General features: G+C 44.2%; 1 protein-coding gene and 1 long non-coding RNA gene across 10 annotated transcripts in view; one reads left to right on the top strand and one right to left on the bottom strand.

Moving 5' to 3' along the window:
* The window catches only part of Cfap57 (cilia and flagella associated protein 57), a 66,319-nt gene extending 43,330 nt beyond the window's left edge, over positions 1 to 22,989 (top strand). For 5 of the 8 annotated variants that reach the window (XM_021249897.2, XM_013068188.3, XM_021249894.2 and 2 more), the window contains 6 exons: positions 2,701 to 2,844; positions 6,136 to 6,252; positions 7,876 to 8,010; positions 8,111 to 8,254; positions 12,898 to 13,030; positions 22,775 to 22,989. In XM_021249897.2, the coding sequence (XP_021105556.2) occupies positions 2,701 to 2,844; positions 6,136 to 6,252; positions 7,876 to 8,010; positions 8,111 to 8,254; positions 12,898 to 13,030; positions 22,775 to 22,989 (888 nt within the window). Of the gene's footprint in view, positions 1 to 2,700; positions 2,845 to 6,135; positions 6,253 to 7,875; positions 8,011 to 8,110; positions 8,255 to 8,856; positions 12,872 to 12,897; positions 13,031 to 22,774 lie in introns of those variants that run through there. The other 3 variants (XM_021249899.2, XM_021249901.2, XM_021249900.2) reach the window with 3 other exon arrangements.
* Positions 1 to 25,988, bottom strand: part of LOC106008434 (uncharacterized) — a 48,571-nt gene that overhangs the window by 18,008 nt on the left and 4,575 nt on the right. For both annotated transcript variants that reach the window (XR_002391505.2, XR_015452708.1), the window contains exons 2-3: positions 22,642 to 23,110; positions 1,719 to 1,797 (exon numbers count right to left, since the gene is read on the bottom strand). This is a non-coding gene — a long non-coding RNA (uncharacterized LOC106008434). The remainder of the gene's footprint in view (positions 1 to 1,718; positions 1,798 to 22,641; positions 23,111 to 25,988) is intronic.

Raw genomic sequence — 25,988 nt, 5'->3', positions numbered from 1 at the left:
ATGAGGGTCAGTGAAGTGTCTGCTGTGTGCTTGGCACCAGGCTAATTACTGTCAACACATCACACTAAATTCTGCCAACAGCCCAAGGATGTGAGCAGCCCATGTTAATGGCTCAGAAAACTGAGTCCCACAAGATTTGAGTATCCTGTCAAAGGTCACATAGTTTATAGGCTTGAGTTAAGAACCTGAGTCAACAGACTCCAAGCCCCCTGCCCTCCACGGCTTCAGGCATCCTAGGGTGACACATCTCTGCCAACTGAGGCCAGCTCATCTACCATATTTCCCACATGGTACCCTGGTCAGGGAGGAATTCTCCTGGGCTTGGCCCTGTAACCACTGGGTTCCCCCAGGAAGCCACTTTCTCAGAAAACACTCAGAAGACAAACACACATTTCAGGAGGCATAACACCTCAATATCCAGAATTTAGAATCATCCTCCTGAGCAAATCCAGACTGCATGCCCTCTTCTCCATCGACTCTGTGTCTGTTGCTTTAGCCAGACACAATTCTCCTGTCAATGACCATGGGGTTTACCATTAGATAAGCAGATTCCAGCACAGGTCCTTCTATTTGCTGGGCATTGTACTTTGGCAACTTCTCTAAGCCTTCATTTTCTCACTTGTAAAATGTGTATGACAACTACCTCAAGAGGTCTTTTTAGGATTACATGGAATCATGCCTGCATATAAATGTTGTATATGAATCTAGGGTTTCTGGGGGAAAACACAAAGCTCTCTTCAGATTCTCAAAGAGGAGACTGTTGAAAAGAAAGAGACCAAGGCCTCCTGACCTAGAAAATTGCAACAGTCTCCTAGCCAGGCCTTCCCACTTCACACCCCTGGTCCCCACCACCATAGCTGCCAAAATGCAAGTGTAATTATGTCACTCTCCCACTGAAAATCCTTTAGTAGCTCCTCATGGCCTACAGTGGGAGTCAGTAAGCTTTTTCTACAAAAGAATAGATGGTAAATGTTTTAGGATTTGCAGCCCATATGGTCTCTGTCTCAATTAATCAACTATGGGCACCATATGTGAAACCACCCACAAACAAAATATAAATGAATGAATTTGGCTTTGTTCCAATACAATTTTATGAAACAGGCCAAATTTGGCCCCCAGGCTGAGTTTGCCAACCCTGGCCTAGAGGATAAATTCTGAACTCTTCATCCCCACATGCAAGATCCTTGCTTCCCCCAACCATCTTCCCAGCCTCATTTCTCACTTCCCCTGAGACTCACCACTTGACACTCAAATGGGTCATTCTTAGCACCCTAAATTCATATCATGCTTTCTGTGCCTCCCTCTTGTGCAACATTTGTCACATCTTAGGGTTATGTTTGTTTTACACATCTACCTTCACAGTTAGTGTTCTATCCTTAATGTCAGGGACTGTATCATACTTATATTTGGAATTCTAGTACTTGGCAAAAGATCTTCATTCAGTAAATGTTTGATAGTTGGATAGACTCAGGTTACAATTAGTGTTACTGTGCACTGAATCACCTGAAAACTTAGTAATGAAAAGCAACAATTGCATTAATCACTTTTTAATTGCTGAGACAAAGTACCTGATATACACAACTTTTTTTTTTTTTTTTTTTGGTACCAAGGATCAAACTCAGGTCCTTACACTTGCGAGGCAGGTGACAGAACCACTGGGCTAAATCCCCGGCCCTGATATACACAACTTAAAGGAGAAAAGATTTATTTTGGCTCACAGTTTCGGAGGGTTCATTCAGTCCATGGTCAGCTGGCTCCAAGGCAGACATGGATGGCAGAGGGCCTGGTAGAAGAAATCTGCTCAAATCAGCAGCCAGGAAGCAGAGAAAGGGGAAATAACCAGAGTGAGAGATATATTCTCCAAAAACATGCCACCAGTGATCCACCTCCTCCAACTGGGCCTCCCCTCCTAACAGCCCATTCAGCTATAAGCTCATCAATGGATTCATCCACTCATGAGTATAGAGCTCCCATGATCCAGTCACTTTCCAAAAGCTCCACCTCTGAACACCTGACTGGGTCTAGAATTTGGACAGAGCACAACAGGATGGCTTGCTTTGCCCCTGTTGTCTGATATGCTCTTGATATGTCTGGGACATATCAAGGATATCAAGGGTGACTCAAACAGCTGAAAGTTGGAGGATCAGCATCCAAGGTAGCTTCTTCTCTTATATGCCCAGCGCTTTGGAAGGGAGGTTGGGAGGGTGGGTCTTTCAACCAGAGCCTCTACAGTCAAATTTCAACCAGAGCAGTACAGTCAAATTTCTTACATAGCAGATGGCTTCCCCCAAGAGAGCCAGGTGGAAGATGCTTGGATTTCTGACCTAGCAGCCCTCCAGTTACATTCTTTGGGTTATAAACAAGTTATAAATCCAGACAGAAGCAAAGGAAGGGAATTAGATTCCATCTCCTAAGAGAAGTGTAGGGCCATATTGTAGAAGAGCTGCAATGTAGGATGGGAGATATAGTCATCAACAACCAACATGTGAATGAGCAAGTGAATGAATGAAGCTCCTGGCACAGAAGCAAAGGAGTTAGTACTGCAGCTGGGGGGTAGGGGGCAGTTGGCCTTTGTACCCCAGTGAGAAGTCTATAGCCTCCTCAATCGGGAGAGTCACAGAATTTATGTTATTTGCCCTAAAGTGGTTCATGTACCAGGGCCTTGTGATATCTCACACTTCTCTTTCATTCTACCCCCAGGAAAAGAGAATTTATGATCTGAAAAAGAAAAATCAAGAACTAGAGAAATTCAAGTTTGTGCTCGACTACAAAATAAAGGAGCTGAAGAAGCAAATAGAACCGCGAGAGACTGAGATCAAGGTGATGAAGGAACAAATTCAGGAGGTGAGAACCATCTGCGACATCCTGACCTCTCAGGCCCTTTTTCCTCCTCCACTGTCCCTGGCTGGCCTGAAAAGAATGACAGAAAACTCTTCTCACAGCTCCTCTCTATTCCCAGGGTGTATGCCGCTACCCCCTCCACATAGGATGCCCTGGAAGACCCTGGCCCAACTGAGGGTTCAGTTGTCCAAAAGCACAGTGTTTCAGGACTTAATTTGCTGCAAGGCCTTGAGGTGGGCTTTGGCCCTGCCCACACCTCAGTGTACAGGTCTATGTTCAAAAGAAAGACACAGCTATTGGCATTCTGCCACCAGAGGGCAGCGTGTACTCAGCCAACAGGCTCTTTCTTGCCAAACACACTCCCTCGGGCTCCACTTGCTTCTCAAACTACAAGTGTTGGTGGGGCCCTCGGTAAGGGCATGGTGTTTGGACTTCATCTGATAAGGAATGAGAAGTCATCTAAGGCTCTTTAGCTGGACAGCGGCACAATGTAAAATGTGTCCTGGGAAACAAACAGGATAAAGGTAGAGAGGGAAAAGATTAAAAGCAAGATCAGTTAGACAGAGGTTTCTAAGAGTCCAGTGAGGTATAAGTGTTCCCTCTTGTCCCCTGCACTCCCTACGCATTGAATTTCCTTATTACAGGTGTTCACCTGTCAGCCTCCCCTCATGGGCCTGGTTCCTTCCAGGAGCCTCTGACCTTGGAGCTTTCTTCTAAGAGTCCTTGCAGTTCCTCTTCCTAGGGGAAGGAAGCCGAAAGCTCTTGGCTCAGGGATAGAGCTGGGATCTCTGTAAATGAACACATAATCTTCCTTGATTCAGGTAGCTCCTCCGTCAACTCCAATTCCCCCTCCCTTCCTAGGAAAGAGGTTTCTAGATCCTTGTTGATTTAGTTTTCTCTCATTTACTCATCTAGTGCAGGGCTTCTCAACATGAACACGGTTAACATTGGGGGATAGAAAATTCTCTGCTGTGGAGGAGCTGTCCTGTGCGTTGCAGGCTATCTAGCAGCATCCCTGGTTTCTACCTGCTACGTGCCATTGGCACCCCCTGCCCAGGATGGTACAAACAAAAATGTCTGCAGACATTGCCAGATATCTCTGGTAATGAGAATCACTGAGAATCATGAAGAATAGTATATGGAAAAGTAAATGGAATTTCCATGCTGGGAAAGGAAAAGCCAGTCTTCCGGTGGTACAGATACTCAAATTTCACAATTTTTGTATAAAATGAATAATTTTTATTCTCAGAGTAATTTGAGCCTTTGCAGAGGGAGGGGGGAACAGAGGTAAACAATAGAGAAAGAGGCACAGTCAGCTGTAAGCACTCAGACATGACCCTCAGGAGCCCTGCAAACTGGAAAAACCCCTTTCCCTCTTCCAGCTGCCAGATCCCTGGTCTAGGACATTCATCTCTCTGGGCCCCAGCAGCAGCCTCTTAGTTGGTCTGCCTGGCTCCAGTCTTGTTCTTTCTAGTAAAGCCTCTGTATCAGGCCCTCTAGGATGACAGTCCACTCCTGCACTTCTGTCAAAAACCCTTCAGCGGCTCCCTGAGCATTCACTCAAGTCTCTGCCCTGTGTTACCCAGCTGAGGTGACCTCTCCAGCCCTTCCTCCCTCCCATCCTGCAGTGCCCCTCCTGCAGCCACCTGAACCCTGGCAGCCTCAGAGATGCACCAGGATGCCCACAACCTCTGATCCTCTGTGTGAGGCTGTTCTCTACCTGCAGCTCTCTTCCCCTTTCATCCTCCAATTCTTGCTCTTCCTATGAAACCCTGCCGATGTGTCCCTTTTGTGGGGGCCAGCTGCTCATCACCCCTGCACATGCACAGGACACTTTCTACCTTGAATACATTGTTTATCCCCTTCCACCTTAACATCTGACTTACTTCTTTTATCCCCCTAGACAAAGCTTCTTGAAGACAGAAGCCACTGCTTAATCACTTCTATACCCTAAGCCTATGACAGCTGGACAGCCCTTTCTAATGAGTGCGTACTTGTGCACATACAGTCTTCACCCTTGCTGTCTATTCTCTATAGGGTGGCTCTACATAGCTCTGCCAGCACTACTTGTTTACCTTATCACTACTCTTCCAGAGGCAGGTGTTTCCAACCCCTCCCACATCCCTAACTATTGCTCCCTTTGCCCTCCATACTTCATTTATTCATTCATTCATTCAGAAATATTTATTGAATGGCATGTTTATGCCATAATAAAATGTCTCTAATAATGAAGAAAACAATCTTCTAAAAGCTGCTTTCTCATGTTCAGAACATGAATGTGACTCAGTAAAGCCTCTACTACCCCACAAGAGACAAGAGTTTTGAGGCCACCCCACCCAGCCGCGCGCGCACGCGCGCGCACACACACACACACACACATAAAAGAACTATTCCATTCCCACCTCCCTGTTAACAGGAATACTAGTGTCCACCAGAGTTTGTGTGCAAATAAAACATTACCCTTTGCTCTGGGCAGGAATTAGGTCTACCGAATGCTCACACACAGTCTCATCCTGATTAAAAGTTTTAGTTGGGCTGGGGATTTAGCTCAGTGGTTCCACCGCCCGCCTTGCAAGCGCAAGGTCCTGAGTTTGATCCCTGGTACCAAAAAAAAAAAGTTCCAGTTAATAGTCACATGTCCTTGGTTAATAGGAATGCAGTGATGAATTGAAAATCTTTCAGAAGCTCATTGGTAGTTTCTTGATTCAACAGAACGATGAAGCAGAGCTTCCTTCTGAGCTTCCTCTTTCCTGTTTTATGCCTTAGATTGGGGATGGCTCCATGCCATGCTGGTCCCCTAAAACTCTGCTTTAGAATCTACCCCTAATTTGTGCTTTAGAATGACTACACCTCCCAAGGGTCAAGTTTCACTCATCCAACCTCACAAAGCAGGATAGGAAGGTTCTTCTCCAGAGAACCTTGCCTCAGAGTAGTTGAGATGTCAGTACTTGAGAGTTACAAGGTTAGACGGAATACAAGAATAGAAAAGAATCAGCATGGTTAAGGAAAGGGAAGGTGACTAAGAAGGAAACCTCCTAACTTGGCCATAGAAATGTGTGGCCCTATGTTGACACCAGTCAAGGAATTGAGGGGCTTTCAGGCTGGCAAGAATCAGTAAGAAAGGTTTTATTCCAGAGGAGATACATGAGAACTAGAGAAGAATGCCCTGGTATCAGGGACTATTCTCACCAAAAGATTCCACCTCTTTTTTTTTCCGTTAAGTTTCCAATTCTTAAATATAAGTTCCATTCTTTTGCTTTCTTGTGCTTCACTCTTTTTACCTTTTCTCTGTAGATGGAAGCTGAGCTGGAGCGTTTCCATAAACAGAACATGCAACTGGAGCTGAACATCACAGAGCTGTGGCAGAAACTGAGAGCCACAGATCAGGAGATGCGCAAAGAGAGACAGAAGGTGTGAGGATTTTCAGAGTCTGGCAGTTCTTGGACTCAGGATCTGGCACCTTCCTGCACTGGACAGCTGGCTTCTTAGAGACAGCCAGCCCATTGCTAAGATACACTTCCCATTTTAACTCACATGCTTTTCTTTCCCACAGCCCTGCCTGATTTCAGGCCCATGCAGGGGTACATGACTGAGGCCAACCAAGAGTATAAAGGGTACAGTGATCAGGGTGGTAAGCTGGTTTCACAGAAACATTCTTAACTTTTGGCTTCTTTGGCCTAGGAAGGAACCTACCCAGACAGATCATGTGTAGTCAGTGGATTGGTGAGGCTAGGAGAACCTCAGAGATCTGGTACTGATCTCTTCATGATATAAATAAGGCAAGTAAGGCCAGAAAAAGTAGGAAGTTAAACTTTACCCAACACCCATAGCTAGCTTACAGAGTCAGTTCAGGAAACCAGGTCTTCTGCTCCTGTGCCATGGTATGCTTGTACCACTTTCCCTGTTGTAGGCCACCCCATAATGTTTGCTGAATCAGATTGAATGTTTGCACCCTCCACATCAAGCGTTTACTCCTGCACAGGATGATACTACAAGCTTTAGCACTGATATAAACTGAACAGATCCTGCCCCTCACAAGCTGGAGATGCTGATAAGTGTTTTATAGCATGTGCATAGTATAATGCACAGTGGAAAATTATGGAATGTGGAAAAAAGGCATGGGATCAAAGAGATAAGAGAGACCCTCTGTAAATCACGTTAGTGAAAGACGGGATTCAAAGAAATCATGATTGGAAAGAGGGAGCTAGCCCTCGTGTATAGATGAAGCAGTCTGCCTTATTCTGTGGAGTTTTCTCCCCACCCATTCACAGCAGTAGTTCTGACCATCTGGGAAAGCTCATGAGGGAAACATGAACACCCTGGCTGGGATCTGCAGAAGAGAAATGATATCATCTATCTTGACTCTAAAGGAATACGGGTGGCTGCTTAAGATTCCTTTTGTCTTTTAAAACTTATAGTTCTGAAAAGACTCCAGAGCCAATTAAGGAAGCTGTGTGTGTGTGTGTGTGTGTGTGTGTGTGTGTGTGTGTGTGTTCTCTTACAATGAAGCACTGGAGCCAGGAATGATGGCAGAAACCTGTAACCCCAGCGCTTTAGAAACTAAGGCAGGAAGATTGCAACCCAGCCTGGGCAACTTAGAGACTTAGAGAGACCCTGACTCAAAAGAAAAAACAATCAAGATCTTGGGGTATAGCTCAGTGTGAAGACCCTGGGTTCAATCCCCAGTACTGCAGAGGAAGAAGGAAGGAAGGAAGGAAGGAAGGAAGGAAGGAAGGAAGGAAGGAAGGAAGGAAGGAAAGAAAGGAGGGAGGAAGAGAGGGAGGGAGGAAGGGAGGGAGGGAAGAAAAAGAAGCACTGAGCCACATAGGCTGTTGAGGCCATGAGGCCAGTTACCCAGCCCCAGCAGGAACACAAAAGTTTCAGTGCCATCCTCTCCGATCTGTGCCCATGTAGGTTTCCATGCCTATGGTAGTCAGCTCTAAGTCCCAGATGAGACTCCTCTTGTCCCTTTCTGTGCCAGTAGCCTCTGCCTGCAGCCTCTACTCCTCAACAGAAGTAAACATCCAATTGCAGGAACGGGATTTGGAAGCTCTGGTTAAACGGTTTAAGACAGACCTTCACAACTGTGTGGCCTATATCCAGGAACCCCACCTGCTGAAGGAGAAGATCCGAGGTCTCTTTGAGAAGTATGTGCAGCGGGCAGACATGGTGAGCAGCCTCCCCTGCCACCCTGTCCTGCACTGCCCTGTGCTGCCTGTGTGTTCCATAGCCTCCCCTCCCTCACTGAGAATCCCCCACACCCTCTCAGGTGGAGGTAGCAGGGCTGAACACGGACCTGCAGCAGGAGTATGCCCGCCAACGGGAACATCTGGAGAGGAACCTGGCCACTCTCAAGAAGAAGGTGGTTAAGGAGGGTGAGCTGCATCGTACAGACTACGTTCGCATCATGCAGGTACGACACACACACACCTCTCTCTGGGAGGCTGAGCTGTCAGAGATGGGAAAGTGGTCGAGAATCCCTCTGAGACTTCCAGCCTGGGGCTTCCCCAGATATCCACGGGACCCACTAGCTTTCTCTATGACTTTCTTTTGGCTCCTCTCCTCTGACCTCCCAGAAGCCATCCTGGCTGTGACCATGGCCAAGAGCCCACCACAGTCTTTCCAGGCATCTCCATGCCCACCGATCCCCCCACCTCAGCCACCGCTGTTCCTTTTCCCATCCATCCCATCTATTTGCCTGTGTCCTCTCTCGCTCCTCTCAGTGACCGCCAGTCCCTTGGGACCTACATCCAGGTCATCTCAGCTGTCCTGAGTCACTGTCCCCCTCTTGTCTCCTATGTTCCCAATGCTTGTTTCACCTTACCTTGTTTTTTATTCAGTTCCTCCCCGCTGGCCCGTGCCTGTCTGCACCTGCCTCATCTCCTTTTCCTGGTGCCTCAGGTCTCTACCCCTATCTCCATCCACAGAAAACCACACCTTCCTGAGTCACCTCCTACCCCCACCTCACCCTACTCCTAGCTCTGATTTAATGAGTTTTCCACATGCACCTCCCAGGATCCTATGCAGGGCTGTGCAGAGAGCCTGGACCCATTACCACCACCCCCATTTAAGCACCTTATCAGCACTGCCAGTTGGGATGCTTCTGCCAGATTTCTGCTTGGGTGTCAGTATCATCTGCGGTAATTAATGTAAATTAATATCAGAAGAGAACATCAGAATCACATTTATAAAGCATGTACCTCTTTATATTTATATTTCTTTAATGTCCTAATTAAAATGTTAGAATGAAGACAGGTTGTACTTGGGTTGAAACCAGATCCTAGGTTGGCATTCCAGACACAGCTGGGCAGAGCACACTGGAATCCATGGCCGCTCTCACATCTTACCGTCTGCTCCCAACCCCCTTCATCAGACCATTGCCCTACTCTGAGCCACAAAAGCAGTCAAAGGTCCACAAAGAAGAGTAGATCCAGTTGGTAGGACCCTTAGTACCAGCAGCCCCACAAAGGGCCCTAGCTAAGGACCACAATGTCCTGGAGCATGGAGAAGCCCCTCTGGCGTGCAGCAAGCTGGGCAATAGGACAGAGGAGCAGTTGTCAGCTGGTGACATGGCTGAGCTCATTTTGGTGCCCTGCCACTGACACATGGGCCTGAGAGGTCCTCCTTTTCTCCTAGCCAAGCAGGTATCCAAAGCAAAAGTCTGTCCTAGGAGGAAAAGGAAAAGTGAAGATGCAGGCTGACGGGCACAAGCATCTATCTGCATGAGCTGTTGGGGCATGAATCAGACCCCACTTTTTCCTCCCTCAGTCACAGAGAAGTTGGGGAACAGAGACCCAGGCAGGACTCCTGCCCAGCCCTGCCCCTCATCTGTGGTCAGCAGAGGGAGCTAGCAACAAGGGCAGCACCCCAAAAAGGGTTCTCTCAGTGGCATCCTAAACCTCTGTGCCGTCCAGTCCTGTGGACCCAGAAAAGAGGCTTAGACAACTGCAGGGAGCAGAAAGAGGGCCCAGGACAGGACTCTCGACCAGAGAGGTTCCTTGCTGATCATTGTAAGGCTCCATGTAAGATTTGGTTTGCAAAATGTTAAGATTTTTTTAAAAGAAAACCTTTCAACCACTGTTCTGGATGCTAAAAATATTTTCCTTCTTTTAAAGTTGAAGAAGAAAGCCTGGGCCAGGGCCGGGCCAAGTGGCAGGGCCTCCTCACAGGCAAACTTAGGCTTGGAATGGTGTTTCTACCCAGGGTGTGAAAGAGAGTGGTACTGCTTCGGTGTAGATCCATGTTATGCACCCTCTGCTACAATTTGACCAGGAAGCTGAGGGTAGATTCCTTGGCTTCTCCAGGAGCTACCTCCTTACCTGTAAAAAGGGGATAAAACACTAACCTCAGTGGTACTGTGAGAATTGAATGAGATAAAGCATTAGGTACTCATCTGGTACACAGTCTGCACTCAAAAATACCATTTCCCTTCCCTTCTGCCCAGCAAAAAACATATTCAAGAACCAGGATTGAATTCCAGTGGGAGAGTCTAGAATCCTGTCATAAGCACATGGTTGGGGGGGACTGGCTTGAGGGTGAAAAAGAGGACAGAACAACTGATTCCATCCCCTCTGCTGGTAGCCAGGGGCTCCTGCTGCCTGGGCATGGTTAGTTGGGACCTGGCTGGAGCTGTGTCTGCAGCTACCAGGGTCCTGGCACTTCAATCTCAAAACAGGAAGACTGGGATGGGCATGGCATCTGAGAGATACTCATTAAATCTAACAAAAAATGAGGTCGCTATCTCATTTGTATATCCAGATCGGAGCTCCAGGCCTCCCTGCAACATTCTTCAGCATACTGGCAGATATGGAAATCAGAGTTACAGTGACATAGAAACATCTAGGGCACGTTCCGTTCATTTAGTTAGCATTTTTTTAGTGCTTCTTACGCAGCAAGCTTTGTGTCAGCCATGGGAGATCCAAAATGAATGGGAGAGTTTCTTCCCTCAGAGAGCTCCTCCTAGGCAACTTGGACCATACAGTGTCCATGCAGTGTATCCAATGCTGTGAGATCACGGTGGAAGCAGAGATCAAGTGTGCCTTGAGGACTCAAGCAAGGTTTCTGAGAGGAAGTGGCAGTGGAACTGAGCTCAGGGTGGTGCTTAAGGACCAGCTGGGAGAAGAGTCTTCCAGGCAGAGAGAACAGCTGAGAAAAAGTAGAGGAAAGGTTTTTTGGTTTTGGAAGGAGTGACTGCAGACCTGTGAGTCCACAGACCTTAGTTAGTTCCAGATCATCTGGGATGGAGGGAAAGAGCCCATAGAATCCTAGGTCATACTGGAAAGGGCTTTCCACATCGTGCCAGGAAACATAAAGTTCATCATGAACACAGACTCTTCCCAAGGCTTCTTGAGTAGGCAGGCATGTTTTATCTTTGTCTCATAAAGATAAACTCCGTGGGCAAAATGGACAGACTGTGAAGAAAAAGACAGGTGGCAGGGAAGCTGGTTAGGAGACGGGTGTCATGTGAAGGATAAATGAGAACATCTTGGAAAGAGGAATACTGTGATGTCAAAAGGTATTTCAAGAGTGGAATGACAAACGGAAATGCCGGGTTAGACATGGGAGAGAGGTGGCAAAAAGAGTGGAGGAGGATTCCAGGATGAAACTCACTCGTGCAGTTGGACAGATGGCCATCCCACTTACTGTGGGTTCCAGAAAGACACCACTGATGCAAAGCTTTCAAGTTCACAAAACGCATCTGTTGCCTGGTTTTTCCACACTGTGAGGCTCTCCCCTATTCTTAAAAGCATGAGCTAGCACCAGCCAGTAGGGGGTGCTACCGACATTCCCATCTCTTCTCTACGCAGCATGAATCCCTGAAAGATCTAACAGGGACATCAGGCATTTCCAAAGGCCTAAGGCAGTCCTGCTCAGCTCAACATAGAAATCTCTATATAAATGAACCTTGGCATCTCCCATCCACTCTCTCTCACATTTCCAGTCTCAGCACTTGAGGGACCTCAGGTCAGATTTTCCGGCTGCTGACAGGCTGGGTGGAAGTTTGGAGGGTTGGAGGATTTTTGTAGGCCATGTTGACAAGGGAGAAATCACAAACAGAAGGTTCAGCAAGCCTGTTGTGTTCACATTTTTAGTTCACAAAGCTACACAAGGCATATGCAGTTGCCCTCACTGTGATCTCTGTACTCTTCAGAACACAGGATACCCTGGAAACCTGTTTTTAGGGGCCCCAACTTGTACCTTTGACTGTGTTTTTGGCTACTATAATGTGAGGTATTGGAATGGAGGTATTGGAACAGAGATAATATAAATGGGAGGTGAGAAAGTAGAGTCTGGGAGGCAGTAATCACAGAGAAATAGGGCACTCTCTACTATTTATGCACTGCCTCACTTCCTAATACAAAAATGCATCTGATAGTAACCCACTTCATAAGGTTATAGCAAGGATGAAATGAAGTAATATTTACAAAATGTTTGATATGTTGCAGGGACCCAGTCAGTCCTTGTGATTGTAATGGAATCCAGTCATAGGGTTATTACAGTGTTTAAATACATTAAAGTCATATAAAATTGCTTAGGAAAGCATTGTTATTGATTTGAAAGAGCTAGGATGGATGGGAATGGTGCTGAGTCCACCTGAAAGTAAGTGAAGAGGCTGAGCAATGAGCAGGATAAACACGCCCTTCTAGGTGCTGTGGCACAGGCCTATAATCCCATCTACTTTAATAGGGAGGGATGGAGGGGTTGAAGGAAGGGCAGGGGAGAGGGGAAAAAATAAGAACCAAGAGAGTATGTAAAGGTGCATATCTCCAATGATGAATGTCATTATATTGTACACCTAAAATGTACCAATAAAAGGATTTTTAAAATCCCATCTACTTTGGAGGCTAAGGCAGGAAGATCAAGAGTTCAAAGATAGCCTGGACAACATAGCTATACCTCATCTTAAAAAAAAAATTATGCCCCCATAGAAGATCCAAAGAGTTAAACTGGATCCAGACTCTACCCTGCACATTCTCACCCCTCAACCTCTGGAGGGCATGCTCTGTGCCAACCATTCATTCATCCATACTCACTCTCTTTCCTACTTTTCTGAAGGAAAATGTCTCTCTGATCAAGGAAATTAATGAGCTCCGCAGGGAGCTGAAGTTCACTCGCTCTCAAGTCTATGACCTTGAAGCAGCTCTGAAACTGTCCAAGAAAACCCAACCACAAGAAGTTTCAGAGACAGGTAATGGGAAATGGGCATTGAGGTCAAGGGACCAATGGCAGCCATAACCAGTCTCCCTTTGCCTTCCTCCTATATCAGGTCACATCCACCCATGGCCTTCTGGGAAGCTCTCCATGCCACATAATCTGCTGTCCAAAGGATCTGTAAGGGCCTTCCCACATTCACTCTCAGGTCCACAGTGCCTGGCTGAAATCCTCAGGGTTAGCTACAATTCAGAATTCAGACTCTTTCAGATTTTAGAAAGAGCATGCTATATATTATGTAACATCCCCAGATGGGTCGAGGACAGTGCCCTGGAATCAAACACATTAGTATTCTGTAGTGACAGATGAATATTCACACTAAGCTTCATAAATTTAAAAAAGTGTTCTATTTTTAAATCTTTTGCATTTTAGAATTGTGGATAAGGGATTGTGGAGCTGTACAATTAAAGAAAAAACGATGAGAAACTATTTAAAGGGAGAGGGGAAAGAATTACATAAGAAATACTCAATGAGCTAAGTTACTATAGTTATGTCCTCAAGTACCTCTAATAGTCAAGGCAGAAAGGGAAATGAAAAAAATACAACAGCTTGCATAGTTCTCATTATATGGCAAAAGGAAGTTGTTTCCTGGAAAAACAGACTTTTCCCTAGCACTAAATTCTATGCAAAACTTATCGCATGGATCTTTATGAAAGGAATGTTGAGTAACAGTGGACAGTCTCTGACTATAGTCTTTAAGCATTAAAAAATTATTTTTGGTCAATCAATATAAAATCAAAAATATAAAGCATTCCTGTGAAAATTAAGTTAGCATGGTTCAAGTATTTTGTTTTCTAGGGGTTTATATTCAAGAATAAATCTTAGAGAGCTTGATGAACTGAAACATCCCACAGCTATGGATTGGATCTTTCAGATGTCAGTTGTTTCATGTACTGTGGTTTTTATCACTGGGGAAAGGTGGCTGGGAGGTACACAAGGACTCTTTTACTATTTTAGCATCTTATTGTGAGCCTGAAACTATTATAAAATTGAACATATGAAATGTTTTATTTATAAGAGATATGATAGTATATATGTATATGTATATATACAGATATGTGTTGAATAGCAGCATTGCAGTCAACAATGGACTACATAGGGCCGGGGATTTAGCTCAGTGGTTCCGCCGCCTGCCTTGCAAGAGGAAGGACCCAAGTTCAATCCCCGGTACCAAAAAAAAAAAACAATGGACTACATATACAACAGTGGTGCCTAAGATTGTGTCACCTAGTGACACTGTAGTCAGTTTGTGCAGTTACACTTTCTGATGGAATCAACTAAGGACACCCTTCTCAGAACATATGTACCCCTGATGTTAAGTGATACATAACTCTGTATGTGTGCGCATGTGTATATAATTTTGTCATTTCATGTATTATTTTGACTAGGGTTAAAGTTGAAACCAAAACAAATGCTCTGAATAGAACCCAAAGTGGCAGTATTAGGTGTATAACACTGATGTGAGAGCACAAAACATATGAAACTGAGATTCTTGACTGCTCAGAGCTAAAACTATCTTCTCTTGGGCATAATGCACAGATATGCCTGTAAACAGTAGAAAAAATTCTCTTTGAAATGTTTTGAATATGGCAAAGCATTCTAATGAATGCTCATTTGGGACCTGCTCAGGCTGCTGTGTGGTACAGCCAGGTTCTTAACGTTACTCTTACAAAAATTTCCAGATATAACAAAAATCAAGAAAAAAGTCTAATGAAATCCTATGAATCTATTTCCAAACTTCACTTTCCAACTCTTGCCACTCTTGTTTCATCAGTAACACACACACACACACACACACACACACACACACACACACACAGAATGTTATTTCCTCCTCTACCCACCATGGGTTATTTAAAGCAAACCAAACATAGTATCTTTTGTATGATACTGTTTGCTCAAGGAAAGTTCATTTGTAACAACTGAAGATAAGTATTATTGTTTGCCTCAATTATGAAAAATCTAAATCTAACCTCTGAGTTTGAATATAGATCCACCAAGACAAGTCAGCTCAAGATATATATCCTCAAATTGTTTAAAGAATTGGCCAGCTTAATTGGTGTTTAAGAATTCCCTGTCTGAAAAAGAGAGGTCGTCATCCCCAAACCACTATTTATTTTAGCAGAGATTAATTTTTCATACATGTAACAATTAACTAACAGATCTACTCTAATAGATATGCCTGCTTGTCTTTTACTTACTAAAACCATGTCATTAGAAAAAAATAATAAAAAATCCTAGAGAGGTTGTGGAGGAAAAGGAACCCTTCTATACTGTTGGTAGAATTGTAAAATATACAACCACTATGGAAATCAGTGTGGAGATTCCTCAAAAAGCTGAAACTAGAAATTCCATTTGACCCAGCTATATACCTTCTAGGTATCTTCCCAAAAGAGTTAAAGACAACATATTATAGTAATACATGCATATCCGTGTTTATAACAGCACAATTAGTAATATAATAACTAAATCTTTGAAGCAACCTAAATGTCCCTCAGCAGATGAATGCGTAAAGAAAATATGGTATTTCCATAACTCTGCCATAAAGAAAGATAAATTCGAGTCATTTGTAAGGAAATTGATGCACCTTGAGACCATAACGTTAAGTGAAATCAGACACACAAGCTTAAATATTTCATGGTTTCTCTTATATAAGAAACACATATAAATAAAGAGCAAATAAATATACATAAAGAGAAAAATAAAAGATAGATAATAGGAAGTAGAAAGATGGATCTTTCTCAAAGGGGAAATGGATCAAGAGAGGAGGTGGGATAGAGGATTTAAAAAAAGAAGTTAAGATGTCTTATGTACATGTACCAACTCCTCACCAGGAATGTAAGCATTGTGTACTGTAAGCATGTACCTAAAAAAGGAAGAGGATAAAGAGATGGGTGGAAGCACAAGGGAGAGAAGGGAAAGGGGGTGAAGAAAGGAATTAAGGTATATTATGTACCTGTGACAACTTCTCACAAGGAGTGTAGATATTATGTGATACAAACATGCACTAAAAAGAAAAAGAACTGCTGATTAAAGACAGCTCATTGAAAACCAACTGAAATGGCATAACTAAATCATGAGAACAAAAATGAAACAAGACACAAAATTTTAAAAGCTGGAAAATAAATGGATGAATGGTAAACAACTTCATAGAGGTGAGAAACCTAAATCCTAAACCAGAAATAAGAGCCTAGAAAAAACATAATACATACCACAAGTCTCAAGAATCATCAAGTGTGACAGCTCTGGAAGTAGAGGTGAAAGCAAGGCTAAAAACAAGGGAGAAATTTTTAAGAAGCTTTAAGAAGCTATTTAAGAAGGTGTTAGTTAGATCCACCTAGTATCCAATATAGTGATTAAAAGTAGAGTCACTGCAGGTCTATCATCATGAAATCTCAAAACACCAGAATACAAAGAAAAAAAATCCTTCACACTTCCAAAGGGAGTAAGGGGAAATTTCATACAAAAAAATCCCAATTACAAAGCCAAGTGTGGTGCCACATACCTGTAATCCCAGCACTTGGAGTTGAAGCAGGAGAATTGCCAGGTGTCCTAAAGCAAACTGGGTTACATAGTCAGTTCAAAGCCAGCTTGAGCTACAAAGTGAAAGCCAATCTCAAAACAACAACATTCCCAATTACAGGATACAAAACCAAAAAAAAAAAAAAAAATGCGGGGCCAGGGATTTAGCTCAGTGGTTCCGCTGCCTGCCTCGCAAGCACAAGAACCCGAGTTCAATCCCCAGTACCAAAATAAAATGCATTTTTATGCACTAATAATGAACACTCTCAAAAGGAAATAAATCAGTAGAATAAAACACTTAGAAATAAACTTACAGACAAAAATCTTAAAACTAAAAATCATTGTTGAAAGAATTTAGACACCAATAAATGGAAAAAGTTCTAATATTCATAGATTGGAAGACTTAATATGTTAAAATGTCAAACCCAGGCATAGTGGTACACACCTGGAATCCCAGCTGAGGCAGAAGGATCAAGTTCAACCCCAGCCTGGGCAATTTAGCAAGACCCTATCCCAAAATTCTTTTCTCCATGCAAAGACTCTGGGTTAAATCCTCAGTACAAGAAGGAGGAAGAGGAAGAAGAAAGAGGAAGAAGAAGAGAGAGGAGGAGAAAGGAAATGAGAAGGAGGAGAAAAAGTAGTAGTAGTAGTAGAAGTAGTAGTAGTAGTAGTAGCAGTCATACTACCCAAGTGATCTGCAGACTCAATGCAATCCTTATCAAAATCTCAATGACTTCTTTGCAGAAGTGGAAAAATTCACCTTAAAATTCATATTGATTCTCAAGAGACCCTGAATATTCAAAACAAACTTTAAAAAAAGAACAAAATTGAAGATCCTATACTGCTTGATTTCAAAATTTACTGTAAAACTATAATAATCAAAACAGTGTGTACTGGCATTTAAAAAAAAGACATATAGACTAATAAAACAGATTTGAGAGTCCAGAAATTAAACCCTCATACACATGGTCGAATGATTCTCAACAAGGATGTCAAGACTATTCTATGGAATAAGAACAGTCTTTTCAACAAGTAGTGTTGGGGAAATTAGAAATCTGCATTCAAAAGAATTCAAGTAAATCCTTAACTTACAACATATACAAAAAATAACTCAAAATGGATCCAAGATCTAAACATCCAAGGTGTAACAGTGTATGCCTATAGACCTAGATATTTGGGAGGCTAAGGCAGGGGAATTGCTTTAGTCCAGAAATTTGAGGGCAGCCTGGGCAACATAGCAGAGCTCAAATTATACAACTCTTAGAAAAAAGCATAGAAGAAAAGCTTCATGACATTGGATTTGGCAGTTATTTCTTTCATGTCACCAAAAGCAACAGGCAACAATAGAAAAACAAATAAATTATACTGCATCAAAATATAAAGCTTGTGCTGGGGATTTAGCTCAGTAGTTCTGCCGCCTGCCTTGCAAGTGCAAGGTCCTGAGTTCAATCCTCAGTACAAAAAAAAAAAAAAATATATATATATATATATATGAAGCTTGCATGCATCAGAGAACATTAACAACAGAGTGCAAAGCCAGCTTACAAAATGGAAGAATATTTGCAAATTATGTACCTAATAAAGAATTAATATCCAGCATATATAAAGAACTCGTACAACTCAACAACAACAAAAGTTAAAAATGGACATTTCCCAAAAAAAACTATGCAGCTGGGCAACAAGTATATGAAAAGATGCTCACCATCATTTATCAGTAGGAAAATGTAAATCAAAACTACAATGAGGGCCAAGGATTTAGCTCAGTGGTTCTGCTGCCTGCCTCGCAAGTGAAAGGTCCCGAGTTTGATCTCTGGTACCAAAAAAAAAAAAACTACAATGAGCTGTGGTGCACACCTGTAATCCTAGCACTCAGGAAGCTGAGGCAAGAGGATTGCTGTGAGTTCAAGGCCAGCCTCAATTACAGAGCAAGGCCCTGTTTCAACCTCCCTCCCCCTCCAAAAAAAAAAACTACAATGAGATACTACTTCTCCCTCCTTAGGATGGCTATAATAAAATTGAACAAAAAACAGAAAATAGCAAGTGTAGGCAAGAATGTAGAGAAATTGGGCCCTTGTGCACTACTGGTAGGGATGTAAAATAATGCAACCACTATGGGAAACAATATGGAAGTTCTTCAAAAGATTAAAAATAGAGCCAGACATGGTGGCACATGCCTGTAATCCTAGCACTCTGGGAGACTGAGGCAGAAAGATCACAAGTCAGTGGTGTAGCTAAGGTTTGTGCTGCTCAGGGTGGGTCTTTAATTTACCAGCCTCCTCTAACCCGCCCCCCCCAAGCTACGCCACTGTCATAAATTCAACCCCAGCCTGGGTAACTTAGTCACTTAGTGAAACTTTGTCTCAAAATTTAAACTAAATAAACAAATGTAAAACTCTGGGGATATAGTTCAGTGTGAAGTCCCTGGGTTCAATCCCCACGACCATAAAAAAATATTAACAGAATGACCATTTTGCTATAGCAGTTCAACTTCTAAGTATATACCAAAAGAGTTGAAAGCTGAGGACTCAAAGATACATGTGTATAACATGTTTGTAGTAGTATTATTCACAAGTGACAAAAGGTGAAAGTGACCCAAGTATCCACTGATGAATAAACAGAATAAAAATATGGGAAGGAGGGGAGGAGAAGGGAAAGTAAAAAGAATCAAGATGTATTATATACATATTTCAATACCCCAGAATGAACGTAATCACTGTGTACTGCAAACATGCACTAATAAAAATAAATCTTTAATTTTTAAAAAAAATGGATAAATAAAATGCAATGTATGTACCATTTCACTACCACTTAAAAGAAGCAAAGGCATATTTTTCAGCTTTATAGCAGCCAAAGAAAAGAGAGATTCCATACAAAAGACTAAGAATTCAACTAATATCTGACTTCTCAATGCAACAGTGAAAGCCAGAAATGGTGACCTTGCGTCTTCAAAGGGCTGAAGGGTAGCAACTATCTCCTAGAGTGTATAGCCAGTGAAATCGTTTTCTTAAAATGAGGCCAAAAGAAAAAAAAATGTGAGAAATAAAAAAGTGAGAGAATTTGTCACCAACAAAAAGCAATTTGAAGGAAATCCTAAAGAATATACATCAGGAAGAAAAGTGATTCCAGAGGAAAGGGCGAATGCAAGAAGAAACAATGAACAAGAAGTCAAATATGTAGAATTGAAACAATCATTAACTACATAAACCAGTGTTTAAATTGTGGATTAAAATATCAAGATAGATAAAATACTTGGTATTCACATATAAGCCAGAAGGGCTTGGAGCTACAGCATTCTAAATTGTGTACTGTTTTACAAGATATTGATTTACTTTGGAATCTTTTGTGTTAAATGTGCATGTTAAACATTTATTTATTTATTTATTTATTTAGTCTGCCTATGTAGTCCAGGCTGGCCTAAAACTCTTGGCAATCCTCCTGCCTCCGTCTCCTGAGTGCTGGGATTATAGTCATGTGCCACCACGCCCAGCTTGCATGTTAAACTTTTTAGAGTAATTGCGGGGGTAGTAAAAGGAACAGAGGGACAAATGAAAGGAGGGAAAACCTTCCAAACCAGTAAAGGGAAACATTACTAAAAATTTTTTTTTAAGTTTTTAAAGGGATGGGCCGGGGATTTAGCTCAGTGGTTTTGCACCCTGCTTCACAAGCACAAGCACACAAGTTCAATCCCCAGTACCAAAAAAAAAAAAAAAGTTTTTAAAGGGAGAAAGAAAATACACAAAGTAGAAAAAAATTTTCTAGGATCCTTTTTTTGTTTTGTTTTCGGTACCGGGGATCAAACTTGGGACCTTGCGCTTTCGAGGCAGGCGGCAAAACCACTGAGCTAAATCCCCGGTCCCAAAAAAATTTTCTAAAAAGATAAATGAGTCCAAATGAACCCATAACCACATTCTTACTTTCAGTCATTTAAAATCAAACTTTGGGTGCTGGGTGTAGCTCAGTGGTACACACTGCAAATAATTAACCATAATAATATTGTTATTATTAATCAGAAATACACTTTAATCTATTGGAGGCAACTTGTGGGCAAAATACAGAGAGGGAGACTGAGGAGAGCTCTGGACAGAGCAAGGAAAAGAAGAGATTGGAGATGTGAGGAGAAGCAAGGGTGGGGCCACATGAGAGAACTGATTTCATACAGTCACAGAAGGAGGACAGAAGGGTTTACACAGCTGCAGCACATGGAAGCAGGGCCATCAAAGGGCCCTCCCCCCCCCATGAGGCTGAATCACAATATGTTGAGCAGACAGGTCATTGTCAAAGGGAATGGGGAAAGAATCCTAGGAGTAAAGGGAAGAAATGGAGGAAAACCACAACCCATGCCCTCAAGATGCTCACAGACCGGAATGAGAGACTGACCGGGAACCAAGGCAGAACACTGGGTCCACTGGGCCAAGTTCCACACGAGCTGCTCTCCCAGGAGGCACAAGTGCACCCCTGGGTGCACTTTCTTGGCAGAAAGAGGAATTCAAGTGTTGGGACATTTTCAGATTCACTCCACTGAGTACCTTTAGGACTGTGGCTTCACACACAGGTTGGGGTCCCCTGGGAAGCCAGATAGTGACTGGGTAAGTAGCTGTGTGTAAAGTTGGTGGGAGAGAGCACAGAGCTTAGTTTAAAACAGGAAGTGGCTGAGGAAGCATGTAGACAGGAGAGCAGAAATGAGGCAGAGGTGAGCGATCCAGGACCAAGCAAGTAGATGGATTTAGAGACGCATTTCCTGGACCTCCCAGGGGAACACTGCTCACAGGGTCCCAGGGCCAGGGCACAGCTTGACTAATGGGATGGCTACCAGGAGCAGAAGGAGGATGAAGGGTCAAGATCTAGGAAAAGAGGGGCCGGGGATTTAGCTCAGTGGTTCTGGCTCCTGCCTCTCAAGTGCAAGGTCCAGAAAAAAAAAAAGTGATGAATACAATGTGAAAAAGATCTAGGAAAAGAAAAGCTAGAAGATCAAGAGCCTAGAGATTACAGAAAAGGCAAAAAGCAGAGGCAGAGAGAGAGGATCCAGCTGTCTCCTGAAAAGAAGGCAGGGATAAGCCAAGTGCTCCTTGAATGCTGGCTTAATTAGGCCAATTAGAGGCCCATGGCAAGGCCAGCCGCTGACCACTGCTGATCACTTCCTCCTTGAAAATCTTTCCCATCTGTTCTGGGTTTTTCTGGGGGTGGTTTTCCCCACCAGATGTACAGGAAGGGTTGGCAGTGGTGAGGAGAGACCTCTTTTCCACTGAGATTTGACTCAGTTCAGTGAGATGGAGACAGTTTCAGGGAGTTGGAGAGAGGTGGCGAGGCCATTCCTTAAGAATGAGGGAGAGGAAATGGAGGTTGAAATTCAGACGTGCTATGGTGGGGGGTGGGAATATTTGTGACTATGAGTGTAAAACCTATCAACATTTGGAGACAGAAGGACACAGCAGTTCCAATACTGAGGGTGCTGTCCAAGAAATGGAGGAAGAAAGTCACAGTGCGTCTAACTGGCCAGGAAAGGAAATGAATGGAAAAGGAGTCCATTTTGGGGGGAAGGATGAAGTTGTCCACGAACAAGAGTTCACAATTCAGCCAAAGAGCGTAAGGCAGCGGAGAGGTTGTGGTCAGAGAATGGCGTACTAGAGCGAACAATGTACACAACACAGGATCCTGGGTAAGGAGGAGAAGCCCAGAGCGGGTGCTGACATGAGGTGGAGGTATTGGTCACTAGTGCTGGGAACAGGATGAGCCATGGGCCCCAATGGATGCTGATATTGCCCAGGATGATGGCAGAACCTGAGACAGGGAAATGACAGAGCCAGGAGTAGAGAAGCCCTCAGGGAACTCCAGTGGGTGGCCATTCAGGAGGGGCTCAGAGTTCTCTGTCTCCAGGAGCAGGGGCTGCACATGAGTGCCACCCCGCCTGATGGGTGTGGAATGGGAAAAAACAGCCTCTACTGGACAGGACCCAGTGCAGGCACTCAGGGGACCTGGACCGGGGTCATCCTCAGCCTCCACCTTACCACTCCCAAGTGTCTCTTAATGTCTCAGTCTCTCTATGAAATGGTAAAGAAGTTTACTTACCTCTGTACTCCCAGCACCTAAGATTGAGTGTCTTCCCACAGTAGGCATCCAAAGAATGTTTGGGGAGTGGGGAAAGAAGAGAATGCAGCAGATCAGTAAACAGGCCACATTTTTCCTGCTCTGTCCCGTACAGTGTCCAGCAGGGACATGCCCACTGCCACTGCCACAATGAGACTGAATGAGCAAGAAGAAACTGGGAGAATCATTGAAATGCAACGCCTAGAAATCCGGCGCCTCAGAGACCAGATCCAGGAGCAAGAGCAAGTGCCAGGGTTTCACACCATTGCTGGAATTCGACTTCCTTCCCTTGTAGACCCAGATGCGGATTTTGAGGTGAAGACCAAGTAATCCCCCTGGTGAGCTATCTCCATCCACAGCCAGAAGCACAGTGTGTCTGTCCTCCGGCCAGCCTTGCACTGGAGTCTCTGTAGTCCCTGCAGCACCAAGCTCTTTCTCTTGCCCTGGGGACCTGGGGACAGTCAGAATAAAGGTGTTTGCCTACAACCGTGTCCAGCTTCTGCTCACCTGGTGCCGGGGCAGGAGTGGGCGGTCGGGGGGGGGGGGGGTTGTCCCTGAGGCTTGGGAGAGTGCAGCTCAACCAAAGCCATTACTGCTGGTCCTTGTGTGCACTCAGCACTGCAGAAATTGCCCTGGACTTGGGGCTGGCTTCCTCCTACCTGTTGTCCTCTGGGCCTCAGGATGGTCTGCCTGCTCCCAGCTTAAATAACTCTGTCTGCTGTCTCCCTCCTGGCTTTCTTCTCTCCCAGCCAGGTCAGGGCCAAAGCCTCCTATATTTTCTTTTCTTTTCTTTTCGAAATATAATGAGACTTTCTGAGGATTTGTGTAAAAGTGTAAAAATGAGGGAAAGGAGGAGAGTAAAATACAGTGATGCCTCAGTTCACAAACTTAATTTGTTCCACAATTCTAGAAAAGATGGCCATATTCACGTTCCTGTGGGAAAGATGACCAAGGTCATGTTTGTCACCTGATGCAGAGTTCACAAACAAATATAAAATTTTGCCAAATGCTACTGTTTGCCAACCAAATTATTTGCAAATAAAAGCATTTGTGAACTGAGTCACCACTGCATGAACATGCCAAAGTCTTGCATTACCTGTGGATGCTGCTCTTAAGACTATAAGTGGAGCTCTGCCCTTCTTTCTCTTATGTCACCCTAGAGTTACAGTCTGTTTTGCAGGGCCTGCCCAGCTCCACCATTTCTTGGGCTCTTTTCCCTCTTACTATCCTCTAGGCCCCATTCTGGGACACCCAGCTACACACAGATGTCAGCAAAGATACTTCTTTATGCACTAAAGAGCAAAGAAGTGTAAGCCAGATGTCCCTCCCTGGCTTCTCCCTGCAGAGACAAGGTGCCCCTCTAATACCCAAATAAATATCTAAGCCCACAGTCCCTGTGTCCCTGCTGGTCCCGTGGGGCTTCATTAAGTCTGTCACCGACAAGGCTTCCTACCTTCCTCAGTCTGCTTTACCTACACTCTGGCCCTGATCTTAGGTTAGTTTCCATAGCAAGAGTTCAGAATTAGCTGTCCCATTTGGCAAGACTCTCTTGAAGGCAGATGCAGTAAACAGAGGGTTCCTGGCAGAGGCCACAAAGCAAAGTGCTCCACATCCCTCTCACAGCAGCTAGCTCATCTGTGCCATGCCATCAGGTCCTCTACTCTCTGGGAGACCAGATTCCAAAAGCAGGAAAAAAAATGTAGGCAACCTGGAGAAGTTCTGCCACAAAGACATTATCACACCAGGTGGCTGGGATCTTCTGGGACTCAAACTTCTCCATTCCAAACTAGCATCTTGACTTTATCTTTACAGGAGAAACTGGATTAAAATGAGATTAGGGGAAATATGGAGTCAGCTGGGCCAGAACATTCAGGGCCTTGAAGGCACATCAAAGATTCAGACTGGAGTCCAGAGGCCAGCACTAGGATGCTTTGAGTCACTGCCATTTGCTGTCCAGACTCTTGGCACACTGGCCTCCTTGCAACTCCTATAGTAGACCATGGTCTTCCTGCCCCTAGATCTTTCCACATGCTGCTTCCTCTGCCTGAGATGCTTTTATGCCCCCACACCTCCTTCAGATCTTGACTAGAATGTCACTTCCTCAGAAAGTCAGTGTCTGACCCTTCCCATATACATTACACCTGCCATGTTGTTTTTCTTCATAACCCCCACCACACCATGTTCATTTACTTTTCTAATTCTTGACTCTCCTGCTAGGACAGTTCCATGAGGGCAAGAGCTGTGTCAGCATCTAAAGCTCATCTAGGTTTCTGTGCAGAGCACTGATTGAGGACACCCAATAGTAGAGGCAGGGAACCAGTTAGAAGGAAGCTGTTGATGTCCAGTTGTGACAGGCCAGTGGCTTGGACCAAGGTGATGGCAGAAGGGAGGAAGAGGAGCAAACACTTCCAATTTAAGGACTGGAGAGAATTAGCCAAGCCAGGGGAGAGGGAGCCTGCCTAGGGAAGAAGAAAAACACAGAGGAAACTGGAGCCCTCCTGAGAACCAGAAGGAAATTTGCTGTGGCCAGGATACATCCACATTCAAATGATGAAAATTCAACTAAAACATATGTTAGGAGTCAGGCCATCATCTTTCACCCACAAGATGGACTTCAGTTTACTAATGAGGAAATCAAAACCAAGGAGTAGCAAATGAACTAGCACATGGTCACACAGACAAGGCCAGAATTGTAGCCCCATCCACCCGAAGGACTCCAAATCCCATGCTTTTACATATTGCACTGAAGAGGCATCCAAGCAAAAATTCCACAGACCAGATGGTGGGCTGTACAATGTAACCCCTAGAGAGTCTAAACCAGAAAGAAAAAGAGCTGAAAACTCCCAGGTAAGCTAACCTGGGCCTACATAAACCCAGCTGCTGTCCTGCTGGTAAGAAGGAGGAGGCAGAAGTCCAGGCTATGGGAAACCCCTACCATAGCAAAAGCTGGCACCTCGGCCAGCACATCAGCAGGGTATTTTCTTGACTGCACAGTGGGTGAACACAGCCTCATGCTAGTGAATCTGGGGCTAGAAGTCCAGTCTTGTTTAACATTCTCCATTCTGTTTTCATTGATGGAGTATGATGACTTTAACCCTTTCGGGAAGGTACCTGAAAGGGAACAGCTGAGTCAAATGTAACTCTACTTTTAGTTTTTTGAGAAATCTCCATACTGATTTCCATAGTGACTGTACCAATTTACACTCCCACCAACAATGGAGAAGCATTCCTTGCCCCTACCCCACCATACTCCACAACCCCTCTAGCATTTGTTACTGGTTGATAGCCATTCTTTCAGGAGTGAGATGGGATCGGGGATCGATCTCGGG

The sequence above is a fragment of the Heterocephalus glaber genome, unplaced genomic scaffold (assembly GCF_053883595.1).
Source record: "Heterocephalus glaber isolate CG9 unplaced genomic scaffold, H.glaber_assembly_v1.0 deba00001452, whole genome shotgun sequence".
Taxonomy (NCBI): Eukaryota; Metazoa; Chordata; class Mammalia; order Rodentia; family Bathyergidae; genus Heterocephalus; species Heterocephalus glaber.
The sequence above is the reverse complement of the archived record's forward strand: the minus strand, read 5'-3'. Positions and strand labels throughout refer to the sequence as shown.